The sequence below is a fragment of the Ylistrum balloti genome, unplaced genomic scaffold, assembly GCF_031769215.1.
Source record: "Ylistrum balloti isolate Yb309-2 unplaced genomic scaffold, AGI_CSIRO_Ybal_v1 Utg369660, whole genome shotgun sequence".
Classification (NCBI taxonomy): domain Eukaryota; kingdom Metazoa; phylum Mollusca; class Bivalvia; order Pectinida; family Pectinidae; genus Ylistrum; species Ylistrum balloti.
In genome coordinates, this window is record NW_026781911.1 from 382,671 (window position 1) to 395,464 (window position 12,794).

General features: G+C 34.7%; 2 protein-coding genes across 2 annotated transcripts; both read left to right on the forward strand.

Moving 5' to 3' along the window:
• Positions 1-243: 243 nt before the first annotated feature.
• LOC132558727 (DNA replication complex GINS protein PSF1-like) lies at positions 244-10,329 on the forward strand. Its single transcript, XM_060223326.1, has 7 exons — positions 244-318; positions 7,604-7,668; positions 8,041-8,136; positions 8,567-8,657; positions 9,330-9,446; positions 9,985-10,059; positions 10,258-10,329. The coding sequence occupies exons 1-7, from the start codon at positions 244-246 to the stop codon at positions 10,327-10,329; spliced, it is 591 nt and encodes a 196-aa protein (XP_060079309.1).
• On the forward strand, positions 460-4,544 carry LOC132558659 (uncharacterized). Its single transcript, XM_060223258.1, has 2 exons — positions 460-534; positions 2,812-4,544. Exons 1-2 carry the CDS (start codon positions 487-489, stop codon positions 4,156-4,158), a joined length of 1,395 nt encoding a protein of 464 aa, XP_060079241.1. The 5' UTR covers positions 460-486; the 3' UTR covers positions 4,159-4,544.
• Positions 10,330-12,794: the final 2,465 nt, after the last annotated feature.

Below are 12,794 nucleotides of genomic sequence, written 5' to 3' on the forward strand. Positions count from 1 at the left end.
AAGAATTAGTAATAATATTTCTATTTATAGATAACACCAGTACCCGTGTAAATTGAATACAAATGAAAAATTGTTTTAACCACCACAAAAATTATGTAAAGTTATTTTCATTTGAGACTGCAGCAGCGGTGAAGGCCTGGTAGAGGGGAAATAACTCTAATGTAAAAATAGAACAAGCTATTATGGCGGGAGATTTGTCACGGTGTTGACGGAAGTCTTGGCGAACATCTTTTATATACAAAAATGCTAGCTGAAAAAGCTCTCGAACTGATTCGTGAACTACAACGCTCCGTTGACGGTTCCCTGCCGCCATACAATGTAAGGGCATGTACTATAGACCTACTATGCTGTGTAACTTTAACGCGTAACGTCTTTAAATCGTATTCCGAAAGGTATGTGTTTCGGTGCGGCCATTTTGTCCAGCAAAAAATCACGTGAATAATTCGCGTGACCTCAAAATTGCCGGGTGTGTATGGTAACTGCAGCATGGCCAACCAGCAGAAGAAAAACACGTTGCGAGTAAATCTATTTAAGGTAAAATATTAACAACTGTAATTTTAAGGGACAGAGCTGTATACTTGTCCTTGTTGTTAATTTATTCCTCAAATCTGGATCGTTCATCTAAGCTTTTACCTAGCGTGTCAACATGGCCGCCAATAACTTGTAGAATATCATCCTAGTTCCCACTCCTATTATGAATATAAATGTGCCAAGGGATGGGGCTCATGATTTGCTGCGACGTGCTTTGTGTTAGGCTAGGTCTACAATGAGGCCAAGGATCGCTTTCTGAATTACAGTTCTATAACGGGACAAGTAACATAGACGTCTCCTCTCCACCTCAACTATGTATCACAGTTCCCACTCTCTCCCATCTTTTCCTATTTTTCCTTTCTACTCATTTCCCGATTCTTTCTCGTCAGCTGAAAGGCTGTAATATTGAACGTAAAAACTGGTGAAATAAATAAAAGCTGATAATTCCCGAACTCTGACATCTAGTTTCTATTTTCGATTTTTCCATTTCAAGACCTACCTTAGATGTGTAAATTCACTGTACTGTAGTGAATCAGAACAAGTAACCTTCTGTTTATGAATAATTTGATCCCAAAATATGTTGTGATTCACAGTCAGGGTTTCGTAATATGCAGTTGATTGTCAACCTGATGTTATATATATATATATATGACCTAACCAGATGATGGAAAATGAAATCAGAGTAGAAAATATTCAGCTGATTAATTGTCAGGTTAAGTCTATTTTACTCTCAGAAAATAGATAATTCCATGTTAAGTTTTCACCATAAAACTACAGTAATAAAATGCAGCCCTTGTTACCACTTTGCATTTCTGGAAATGCTAGTCACCCAATAATACTTGACTTTTGACCTATGTATTTAAACATTTCAAATTATCTGTTTGATTCTAATATGAAGTCAAAATAATGTTAAAACATAACATAGAACATTATCTGAATATGTAAAGATTTGATATCTACATTATAATTTGTCTGATGATGTTGAAGGCCATGACTAGGTATTACCTGATAAGAGGTTAAATTGGCAACACAGGTGTAATACACAGAAGATTTATAATCTATCTTTGGGAACAAAATTTGAGCAGCACCAATAATGTAAATATTTATCTGCGATATTTCAATGATATCCACAAGTCATTATCTTAGATTTGAATGCCTTCTCAATATTGAGATTTATATAGAGACAAAAAAATTGGATTTTGACAATTGAAGTCTCTCAAATTTCATACAAAAATTCTCAAATTCAGTCCTTAGTGTTGTCCATTTAAGCATTGAATCTTGCTTTTGTCAATTTCATGGGGTGATGAATTGAGTTGCTCTTCAGACAAATTTCAGTTCATGACAAATTTGTTGTTATCAATTTATATTCTACTAATCTAAAGTAAATTTGATTAGTTTTATCTAAAATTTAGTATCAAATATGTGCAAGGGTTTTTCTCGGCTTACAGAATCTGTAAATAAGTATTCATACACCCAGATCAATGTTAACCTGGTCGAAAAAATTGATGAATGAAATAGGCTGAATTTGGTAGTTTCATTGAGTTCAACTTGAGTGAGTTCAACTTGAGTAGAAATTTAAATATTCTATTTTGAGAGTGATCATAATTAGAAAAACAAACTGGCTAACAGTTGTCCATCTTTGATTTTGACAATAACTGGCTTGGCGTAAAGGCACAACCAGTTTCTCTGCTCAAGTAAATGGAAAATGTTTGTACACTTTGCGAATAGAAGATTGGAAAAATAGGCCTCTGATTGATGCCATCATTTTAGAGGATTTTTTGGATTTTAGATTGATAAAGATGATTAAAATACCATATTAAGTGGGTAAGAATAAAATAGGGTGATAAAGAGTTCAATTACCCTGACTGATGAACAGAAAACAGACAGCGAGTACTTCACTGACTTCTTACAAATTTCTTTTGAAGTAGTTAATAGTTCCTTTTTGAGACTTATTAAGCAAGATGATAAAATTGAGGGTTTTGTAAGTCTAGTTTTGCAGTCATAGATCAAATCTGATCCACCAATTTTACTGTCATATATATAGGTTTTTGCCTTGTTATACTGATGTTACCACAGGACATTTAATGTCACCTGCTAATTATAGCACAAAATGTACAACATATGATTAATAATAAGAGCAGAAACAGGTAAAATGGTGAAATGAGGTAAAAGATCCGACTTATAAAGGTAAGATGTTAGATACCTGTGTGGTAAAATCAATCTATGAACCAATTTGCAAAGTTTGTCATTCACAAGTATTTTTTTTTTGCTCATTTTCAGAAGCCACGCATGAAAAGAGATTATCGTCAGTATGAAATGGATGCCTTGACGAATGCTTACTTTCGAGTAACTGAAGAAAACATGCCTGTCAAAGAAGCCGCAAGGCTTTTTAATGTGCCGGGAACCACTCTACGACAAAGGGTCATTGGTGCTGTAGATCTTGAAACTGCAAGGTCAGGACCAAGTCCATTACTTCCGGCAGAAGAAGAACAGAGGCTTGTAGATTACGTAACAACATTAGCTAGTGTGGGTTACTGTTATAATCGCCAAAGACTGTGCAATCTGGCAACAGATTTGGCTGTAGAACTTGGTCTCCGTGATAAAGAACATCACCTTTCCTACCAGTGGTATAGGAACTTCATTGCACGTTGGCCAACTTTAGCAGTGAAAAAACCAGGAACGCCTGCTATAGCAAGAGCTAAAGGAACATCACAGAAGAACATAGATTTTTATTTTGAGGAGTTAAAGAAAATTCTTACTCTGACCAATCTAAAGGATAAACCACAACATATATACATAATGGAAGAGAAGGGTATTGTGGATCACCAATCTCCCTCCAAAACAGACAAGAAAACAAAGTCTGGTGCAGTCACTAGTGGTACATCACATACAGTCACTGTTCTTGGTGCTGGTAATGCTCTTGGAACAGTAATTCCACCATATTTCGTATTTCCAGGGAAACATATGAGATCAGGATGGCTGGAAGGTGCAACACCGGGGGTGAGTGGCACAGTGAGTAAGACAGGGTTAAGTAATGATGAGGTTATCAGACAGTACCTTGAGACACACTTCATAAAATCTATACAGAGACCAGATACTTCTGAGCCACTCCTTCTGTTATATGATGGGCATCGTTCAGATATAAATTTGGGAATCATAAAGTGGGCAAAGGAACAGAATATTATCTTATTCTTCCTACCTTCTTTCATCAGTCACAAGCTGAAACCACATAACCAAGGATGCTTTGGACCTTTCCAAAAAGTTTATGACAATCTGAGTGAAAAGTTAATGAAAAAAAAATCAAATTCGTCAATCCCAAAACATTCCACTTGTGAATTGGGATGCAAAGCTTACAGTAAAAGTATGTCTGCAGCCAATCTTCGTTCCTTATTCCTGAAATGTGGCATATACCCATTCAATCCTGCTGCTGTTGACATAACATCTTTTATTCCTGCTACATCTGACTGTGATCCTGCTGAAACTAGTTCTGATCAAGAAGAAGACACAACTTCAACCCATCAAACTGAAGCTGTTGAATATCAAGCTGGTGGTAAGAAAGCAAAGATTATCACAGAGGAAAATGTTGTACAAGGGATGAAGGATCACTTGGATGATATGTCGTCATAGAAGAGTAAGAAAAACAAAGGGAAACCCAAGAAGCAAAGGAAAAAAACTCATCAAAACTGAAGTCATCTCCAGAGAAAATATTTATGTCCGAAACAGTGATTTTAATGATTCTTAATTTATTTGTTAAAGGGAGGTGATCCTGTTGACTCGTGTTGTGTATGACCATATAGATGGAAAGAAGATTAAAATAAACTGGTTTTTGGACTTTGTGCCTGAATTGGGGAGAATGTACATTTGAAATGTGTACATGTATTTTATATGTGGATCCACTTCTATAATATTCTAGTATCAGTACCGGTATGACTGTATGCGTGAAAAGAAAGAAAAAAAATGTTTATCAGAATTTTCTGACAAATCAAAAGAAACAAATTTATAATAAAGTTCTGATTTTGGATGAAGTTTCATTCCTGATCTTTTGTACTTTTTGTCTCTGTTGAACATATTTGTCAAATATTTTGACAAGAAATTATATGGTACAGTGATGACTTGTTCCCAATTTTAAAGGATTTTGTGAGGTTGTCTGCCCTGTGTAAACTTTATATGTCCAGAGATCTCCTCCCAAAGATTTTAACTGATCTCTATAAATCTTGGTAAGCTTACTAGCCATGACATGAAGTTGAGATTTTGTGAATGGCTTTTTTGCTTCAACTGTATATTGGAAGAGTTACTGCCCCTTGTTTTTAAAATATTAAACTTGCCTAAAGATCTCCTTCCAGTTTGAAACCAGTTTCCTTAAAAAAATTGCTAGGCTTATACATAAAGTTGTGTTTCCATTCATAGAAGTTTGGTGTAGCAATTTTGAAGGAGTTCTTGCTCCCCTCCCCCTTTTTTGCATTATGTTGATTTTGAACAGAGATCTCCATCAGGTTTTTACCAACTTAACCTTTATAGGCTTTACTTTTTTGCAATATTAGGAAGAGTTTCCCTTTTCTTTTTCTCAAACATTTTCATTTTGTCAAGATATCTCCTTCCTCTGATTTTTGATCATTTCTTTGAAACTTGGTAGCCTTTCAAACTTTAAAATGATATTATGTTCTTTTGCATAGCATTTTGATTTGACCATATTTCAAAACTGTAATGTCCTTTGTTCTTTTTAGCTTTTTAATTTTGTTTCTTTATCATTAGAATATTTAGCATTGTTTTCCCCCATGACACTGACTCATTATTACCATTCTGGGACTGACATAGAAGAAACTACATGATTGACAAGCCGTTATCTTGATCTTGACAGTTATAATTGGTAAACTCTCTCTATCTTTAGAAATACAATGTACAGCCCTTGGTTATTGATGTTATTATATGATTGATTCTTCTGTTGATGTTAATTTAATTTAGAGTAAATAAGAGGAAAGAAAGGGAAAGATCCAACTACATATAATAAAGAACTAGTTAGGATCATATGATGAGGGATGCCACAATATTTCTGGAATCTTTCATAAGTTCACTTGGCTTGAATCAAAGGGTCAAGTAATTATTAGCTGCTTATAAGCAACATATTTTTGTGGCATATTGTTATTTCTTTATAATAACAACAAATGTTTTTGTTTCCCTGTCATCTTTATTATGTCACATTAGAAATCACAAGAGACAACCCTGTAAGAAACAGAAAAAGATGCTACAGGTATGATCTATATATAAAAACATTCATCAGGTACATTTTCACCTGTGAATTCACAAAGGATACTGGCAAAAATCACCCAAGTCACAAAGAAACATATATGCGAAACTGACCAGTAGGACCAACCAATCAAATCACATAGACAATAGAGTTGACCAATGAAAATACATAAACAATCTTACATACCTAACAAAATAACAATCACACCCTAAAACATCAGCATCTTAAAACATACCTTATGAACACAAACACGCACTTGTAAACGTAAATCACAACATGGGGATAATTTTACCCAGCTGGATTCTGACCAAATTTGGTTAGCAGTTTCCTTTCAGGAATAGGAACCATTTTGTATGAGCTTGCTGAGGCCCAGAAAAGGATATTTGTAGCATTTTTTTTTTTTTTTTCTGTAGGGATAACAAGATTTTGTCCAAATTTGGTAAGTTTTAAAATCCTTCTTCTGGGATATATACTGATATTTTGGTCTTGTCAGAAGTAATTGCCAAGGAAGGGTGCTCAATTCTGTATACACGGTGACTTGGGCCTGTGAAAGCGTTTTGAGGAGCAGGGCTTGATAGGAATAGATTACAAAAGGAATTAAATCTGCAGCATTGTGTAAAGGAGAATCTTTATATAAACAATAGTTACTGAGAAACGAAGGTATTTCTGACCAAAGTTGGTCATCATTTGGTTAATGGGATTAGATTTTATGCAAATCAAGGATTAGACCCCCACTCTACCCATGATGTTGAAATAATATATGGCTGCTAGGTTCCTAGTATTAGGCTGATCAATGAAAAGAAATGATCTTGACTCGTATTCAAGTTGTGACAGGGGTCTAATACCTTACAACACTAAATGACTTCTGATTTATCAAAACTGTTTGACTGATTTTATACCATTTATCAAACAATTTTTAACAACTTAGTGGCAGGAGGAATGGAATTGATATACCGATAATAAATTGCACTCTGTAAAACTAATCATCAGTGAATGGTCACCACACTATAGAGACAACCATCGAGACGAAGTTGTTCCTGCCTGTCTTCTGATGGGGCATACATACCTTACACATTGCTATATCTTAAATAGCGAGGATAATCCTCTGTGTATAGAATGTGATGGGCCATTCACCATTTAACATTATTTATTGGACTGCATTGACCTTCTGACTACTCAACAATTTTTTATCATAATATAATAAATATGGAACTGCTGAGATTTATAAAATTCTTGGTTATCTGAAAGATGTTTGTCTATATTACAGACAATGGCTTACCATTTTGATCTTTTGTGATGATATAAACTTTTACCTTTTAGTTTGTTTGATATTATTTTTTTTTTGGATCGCTGTGTGTTTCACCAGTTGATCACTCTAACGACCCAGTATGTGTCGACTGGCTGTTCAGATTGTAATAATAACAAGAATAATAATTAAAAGGCCTAGGATATAAAGGTAACAAAAGGAAATTGCCTTAACCTGTGTTCAAAGACATTGATTAATCAAACATCTAGATTCACGATACTTGGCTATAAGGTTTCTTCAAGTAGATGAAGCCCAGCAAAGTTTGCAAAAAGAGCAAAGTTTGCAAAAAGAAAAGTCTTTACCCATATTCAGATCATGTGTAAAATATGTGACAAGTCTTGAAAGTTTGTATTGGAAAGCAGTAAAAACTTCTTGTAGCTTTGGGTTGTTTTAGATTTTTAAAACCTCATGAACAATGCAGGCCCTTTGGGCCTCTTGTATTTACATATATTGTTGTTAACCTATTGCTAAAAGAAATCAGCTTGGGATACAGGTATATTATTCAATTATTTTTTTTGCAGGAGGACAAAGCCCGTCAAATTCTCGAAGAAATGAAGGCTTTATTTGATCAAAATCAAAAAGATGTGTAAGTTATATGATTCTCAAAATAATTACTCATAATATTGTCTTGGCCATCATCCCAGAAGTTTCTTAACTTGCTGACTGTATATTGTTTAAGTAGGTGATAACCAAGATGCAGAGTAACTCACAAATATCACAAGTCAATGCATGATTAATCTATAACATAAGTTGACAACCTCTGGGAGGGATACAACAATGCACATCATGAAGTGAAATTGTAGGTGAAGAGTGAGTTAGTTGTCAAACATGTATTTTATGCTGTATTAAATATCCCTTAGGTCATACTTTGTGAACTATATGACATCTATATATGTTGCCTTGAAGGAATTATGTGGAAAATTTAGTTATTTTTTAATCTGCACATTTTTTTACATAGGAGTGCTACAGTTGCAGGGGAGAGTGGATTATTTTCTGGGGTTCAGCTTCGACATTCAGCCCTGGAAAGGAACAAGCGTTGTCTCCTAGCATACTTGTAAGGAAAGAAAAGAGTTATAGAGTAACAAATAAGAATAAGAAGTCCATTTATTATCTTGTACTATCCATGAGAACCTACAAATAAAATAATTTTTAAGGTTGGAATATCTACAATAAGCATCACGTCTTACAATTCCATTGTGTTGGACATGCATTGATGAAGCTTTCCACTGTTCTTGTATCAAGAGCCACACCCGATCCTTTATCTAGAGTTTCTCTGGTTGTTGACTGTTGTATTGTATACACTTGTTTCTATTACTCTCTGATCATCATGTAACATCAGTTTCACTCTCAATTAAGGGTTACACAGATTATGGACACACAATGTGTATATGGAGAGAATTCAGAAATTTGTATTTTGATTGTTTAATTATTTTGTGTTTTAATGATTAAATTTGCAGAATTTAACAAGATTAATCTGTTTTCAGGTTCAACAGGATAGAGCATATAAAAAAGATGCGATGGGAGTTTGGCAGTGTATTACCTGCAGATGTAAAATTTAATATGTGTGAGCAGGAGGTAAAATCTGTTACGCTATTGTATGTTGATGGATATTGATATTAGCATCAGATTGTCTTCTACGCTAAATTTATCCACCATATCAATTTTGTAAGTTGACATCCTAATCCAAATTTTTTATATTGATATGGAATGAACTCCAGACTGATATTAAAAAGTTAATTGAATGTCAGTATAATTTGGACTATTTGCAGCCCTGATACCTTAAATCACCAAAAGAACAGAAGGTTAGCCCTTGAAAAAAAATGTAATGTGATATTACAGTATTAATATTCTGTGGATGTTTATTTTTGTTGGTTTGCATGGTACTTTGTTTACAAATTCATATGTCCATGACCTATCAAAATTAAAGTTGATTCATTGAGATACATTAATCCTCAAAATCAAATGTCAAAAATTGCTTTTCGTTTTTTAATAAAAAAAATTAGCACCATGAAAATAAAATGTACATGATTTACCAGTATTTGATTATTAAAATTTTATTTAACAATAGATTTATGGCATGCATTTTGGAAAGTCTTCATTTTCGTTTTTTGACATTATTAAATAAAAAAATTTATTTCCGTCACTACAATTATTATGGAGGTGTGAAATAGAGCATCATATCCAAAACAGTGTTTATGAGATGGAAAACAGTATAATAACTGCTGAATTTATGACTGTTTCCACTAGGTCCAGTGGTTTGGGAAGTACAATAAGATGCTTGCAAGTTATATGAGGTCAATAGGTGGTGAAGGCGGCCTAGATCTAACACAGGATCTCAAACCACCCAAGACACTATATATAGAGGTAAAGTGTATAGTAACAATTTTACGGTGTCCTTTCAAGACCGTGTCCTAAAAGTCTAAAGGTGTAGACATGTAGGTACACAGTGACTGGTTACAGCTGAGACTGAAACCATATTCTACGATTAGGAGAAACAAAATTTCACATAGAAGTGATTACCTTAGAATACATTTCTAGACTTGTGATGCACTCAAAAGTTATTCAGAATGATTTTGGGTTCACTTCTAGACAGGGTCATTCAATTTCACATGCCATTCAATAGCATCAATGTTGAAATATTATTCTTTTTATTTTGAGTTTGCCTATTTGAAGAATGAGGAAAAAGGAGGTGGAATATATACAATAGGATCACATTGTCAGAGTTGACTGTGTCAGTCTACATCTGGCAGTAAGCATTAGAACATGCATTAACTGTTTGAAATAGGTTCTGATGAAAAGTGAGATGTACTAAAATAATTCTTATGTTAGAAACTTAGGATATATCCCGTATCAATTGAATATGTTGTTTGCACTCTACACTGCTTGTTTTCTTGCTTGAAAGGTTCGATGCATAATGGACCATGGTGAGTTTGAAACACAAGATGGGAACATACTGGTGCTAAAGAAAAACAGTCAGGTAATTTATCAATGAAGAAAATACTGTACAAACGTTCATACTTTCAAACGGCATTGTTGACATTTTGGTTTTCGTTTTGTAAGTCACAATTTCTCTGAAATACTGATCATATACTTTCTTATAAGTGAAAATGTTATCTATACTGTTTCATCAGAAATTAACCTGTCTTATTCACAAATGTTCATTTATATTTTTCAGCATTTCCTTCTGCGATCTGAATGTGAGCACTTAATACGACAAGGAATTTTGGAACATATTGTACAAGGATGAGGTTCACTCCTGAGTTTCCAAGTCTCATCACACCTATCAGTCTATACAGAACTGTCATAAGTGGTCCAAGTCTGGAAGTCTGACAAGGACTGTTCAGTTTTACAGAAGTCTGACAAGGACTGTTCAGTTTTATAGAGGTCTGACAAGGACTGTTCAATTTTATAGAGGTCTCTTCTGGTCCAACAGCAGATGTACACAAGTACAAAGTGTGTGATATGCATGAGAATAACATTCAGCGGGCGCAAAAATAAGAGAGATATGGACAATGTTACAGAAAGCAGTTGGTAAATTATGTCTGTTGTGTGTCATGGACACATTTCGCTTGTCAACAAATGTACATTCGAGTGTAATCGAAATATGAAAACTTTACAGTCAAGCCCTGTTTGCTGAATACTTTGAGATACCATCCATTACTTAGTAAAAATTTGAATTAAACAAAATTGGGAACATTAGGAACACATAGGTGTTTATGTGTGTGTGTGTGTGTGTGCACGTGTGTGTGTGTGAGCTGGATGTAATAGTTAGATGGAGGACATATATGTATTGTATATGATAATAACATGCACTAGAGATATGAGGATGTACGGTAATGAAGGTGATTATAATGACAATGAGGTGAATAGTGATGACAGGCGTGTGTACATATTCATTGTGAAAATAATAGAATGTCTTCTGATTATGCTGTTGAGGACGAATGGGCGGATGGATGGATGGATGGATGGATGGATGGACACACTCCATTCAATCAATCCTCCTGGCCATATCTTGTCACAATATAACCTTACATTAATGTATTTACTATCCCAAAATCAACATCGAAAGAGGATATTGTAACACTGCCATTTATCAACATTTCCAAATATTAACTAAAAAATTTTCTTAGAGTGCTTGCTTTGGATTGCTTTTCAGGTTTCAATATCACCCGATATAAATAGAAAATTTGCTCAAGTGATTTCTTATCTTGGCGTGTTCACTTAGCATGGTATTATGGGTCAAAAAGTCAAACATCTAGGTCACTGTTACTTTCAGGGTTTTCCATAATTTTGTTAGTAGTAGGCTGTGTAGTGAAAGTAGGAGGCTGGCCAGCTGTGTAGGTGTAGTCGTGTACGGAACATTATTACATAACTGGATTGGTGTAGGCGGCCAAATGATCAAAGTTGCCGGTCAAATTGGCCGGCGACCGGTTCTTATGGAAAACCCTGACTTTAAATAGAAAATTAGTTACTGCTCTATAACTGGTTCCTCTCTGAATAAGTCATCTTCACACAGTGCCACTCTATTGCCATGGCTTGATTTTTTTATATGAAATATGGAAGGTAAAGGTCACTGACTGTCAGAAGCTGGAGTAATTTTTGCATAAGCAGTTGAAATGCTTAGACTGGTTAAACCTACAATTGTAACACCAGGAACATATCGAGAACTAGGCTGGACTGTGGAATTTTTGGCATGTGCAGCTTGGAGGGTCCAGTCAGGTAGTCTGAAACTAGCTGGCCAAATATGAATAGTAATCAGAATTTCTGCATCATGCAGGCTCTGTGCATGCACATATTTCCAGAACTGTTAATACTATTAAGTTAAAATTCTAAAAACATGCTTTTTGAGCATTACAGATCTTTTATAACATCTAGTTCACTTCTGAACTGCCTGAAATTTCATTTTGACATAATAGCTAGTTTTACTGGACTGTTCAACCTCAAGTCTTGAAAATGGCCACTGGACAATCAAACCATAGGGGAATTAGTATCATCAGTAAATTGCATTTTGTGAGTACACCTTTGAAAGGTGTTGTATAGATTTATGTCCCTTTGGTCTATGGACATCCCTGTGGCTTGTCTATTACAGGGTCTTGCCTAGAACTGCTGATATCTGTCTGAATTTTAGAATGTTCCATACTAAAATCTAGTCTCGAAGCCTATTATATAGAGTTACCGTCCCTTGTTCACAGTATGTTAAGTTATTTTGTAAAGGGAAATTTTAAGGGAGGTCAAGCTACATATGGTCTGCTGACCTTGATCTTGCAAGTCAGCCATTAGGTTTTGGACAAGCACTGTTGGACTGTATTGTAAAGGAGTGAAAGAATTGAACTTATTACCTTCGGAAGACTAGAGGCAGGATCCATCAAAAGGAAGATACTCAATGGTACCATCAATGTACAAATGTTGCCTTAGGTAATAACTCATTGACCAATAAAATCACATCATTCTATTCTAGTTGTTTACATTATCACTAGCAGTCTGGAACTCCTTCCTTTGGTGTACATCTATATAAATTCATAATAATTTTTGTTCAGAAATAAACTTCCATTATCAAAAAAGTCTGTAAGTAATGAGTCTCTTCATGCTCAGTAATTTTACATGCAATAAGGGTCCTGCATCATGACCTATTTCATAAAGAGATCAAGGAGTTAATGTTTTACTATATTATATTGTGCATAAAAAGGCTTCAAGTGATGTCCAGGGTTGTTT

Bases quoted from the DNA above. Each gene is read 5' to 3' on its own strand.
- LOC132558727 (XM_060223326.1), top strand. From the start codon at position 244: ATGCTAGCTGAAAAAGCTCTCGAACTGATTCGTGAACTACAACGCTCC. The intron at 319-7,603 runs GTAAGGGCATGT...TTTTTTTTGCAG, and splicing joins GTTCCCTGCCGCCATACAAT to GAGGACAAAGCCCGTCAAAT. The intron at 8,137-8,566 runs GTAAGGAAAGAA...ATCTGTTTTCAG, and splicing joins CGTTGTCTCCTAGCATACTT to GTTCAACAGGATAGAGCATA.
- LOC132558659 (XM_060223258.1), top strand. From the start codon at position 487: ATGGCCAACCAGCAGAAGAAAAACACGTTGCGAGTAAATCTATTTAAG. The intron at 535-2,811 runs GTAAAATATTAA...GCTCATTTTCAG, and splicing joins TGCGAGTAAATCTATTTAAG to AAGCCACGCATGAAAAGAGA.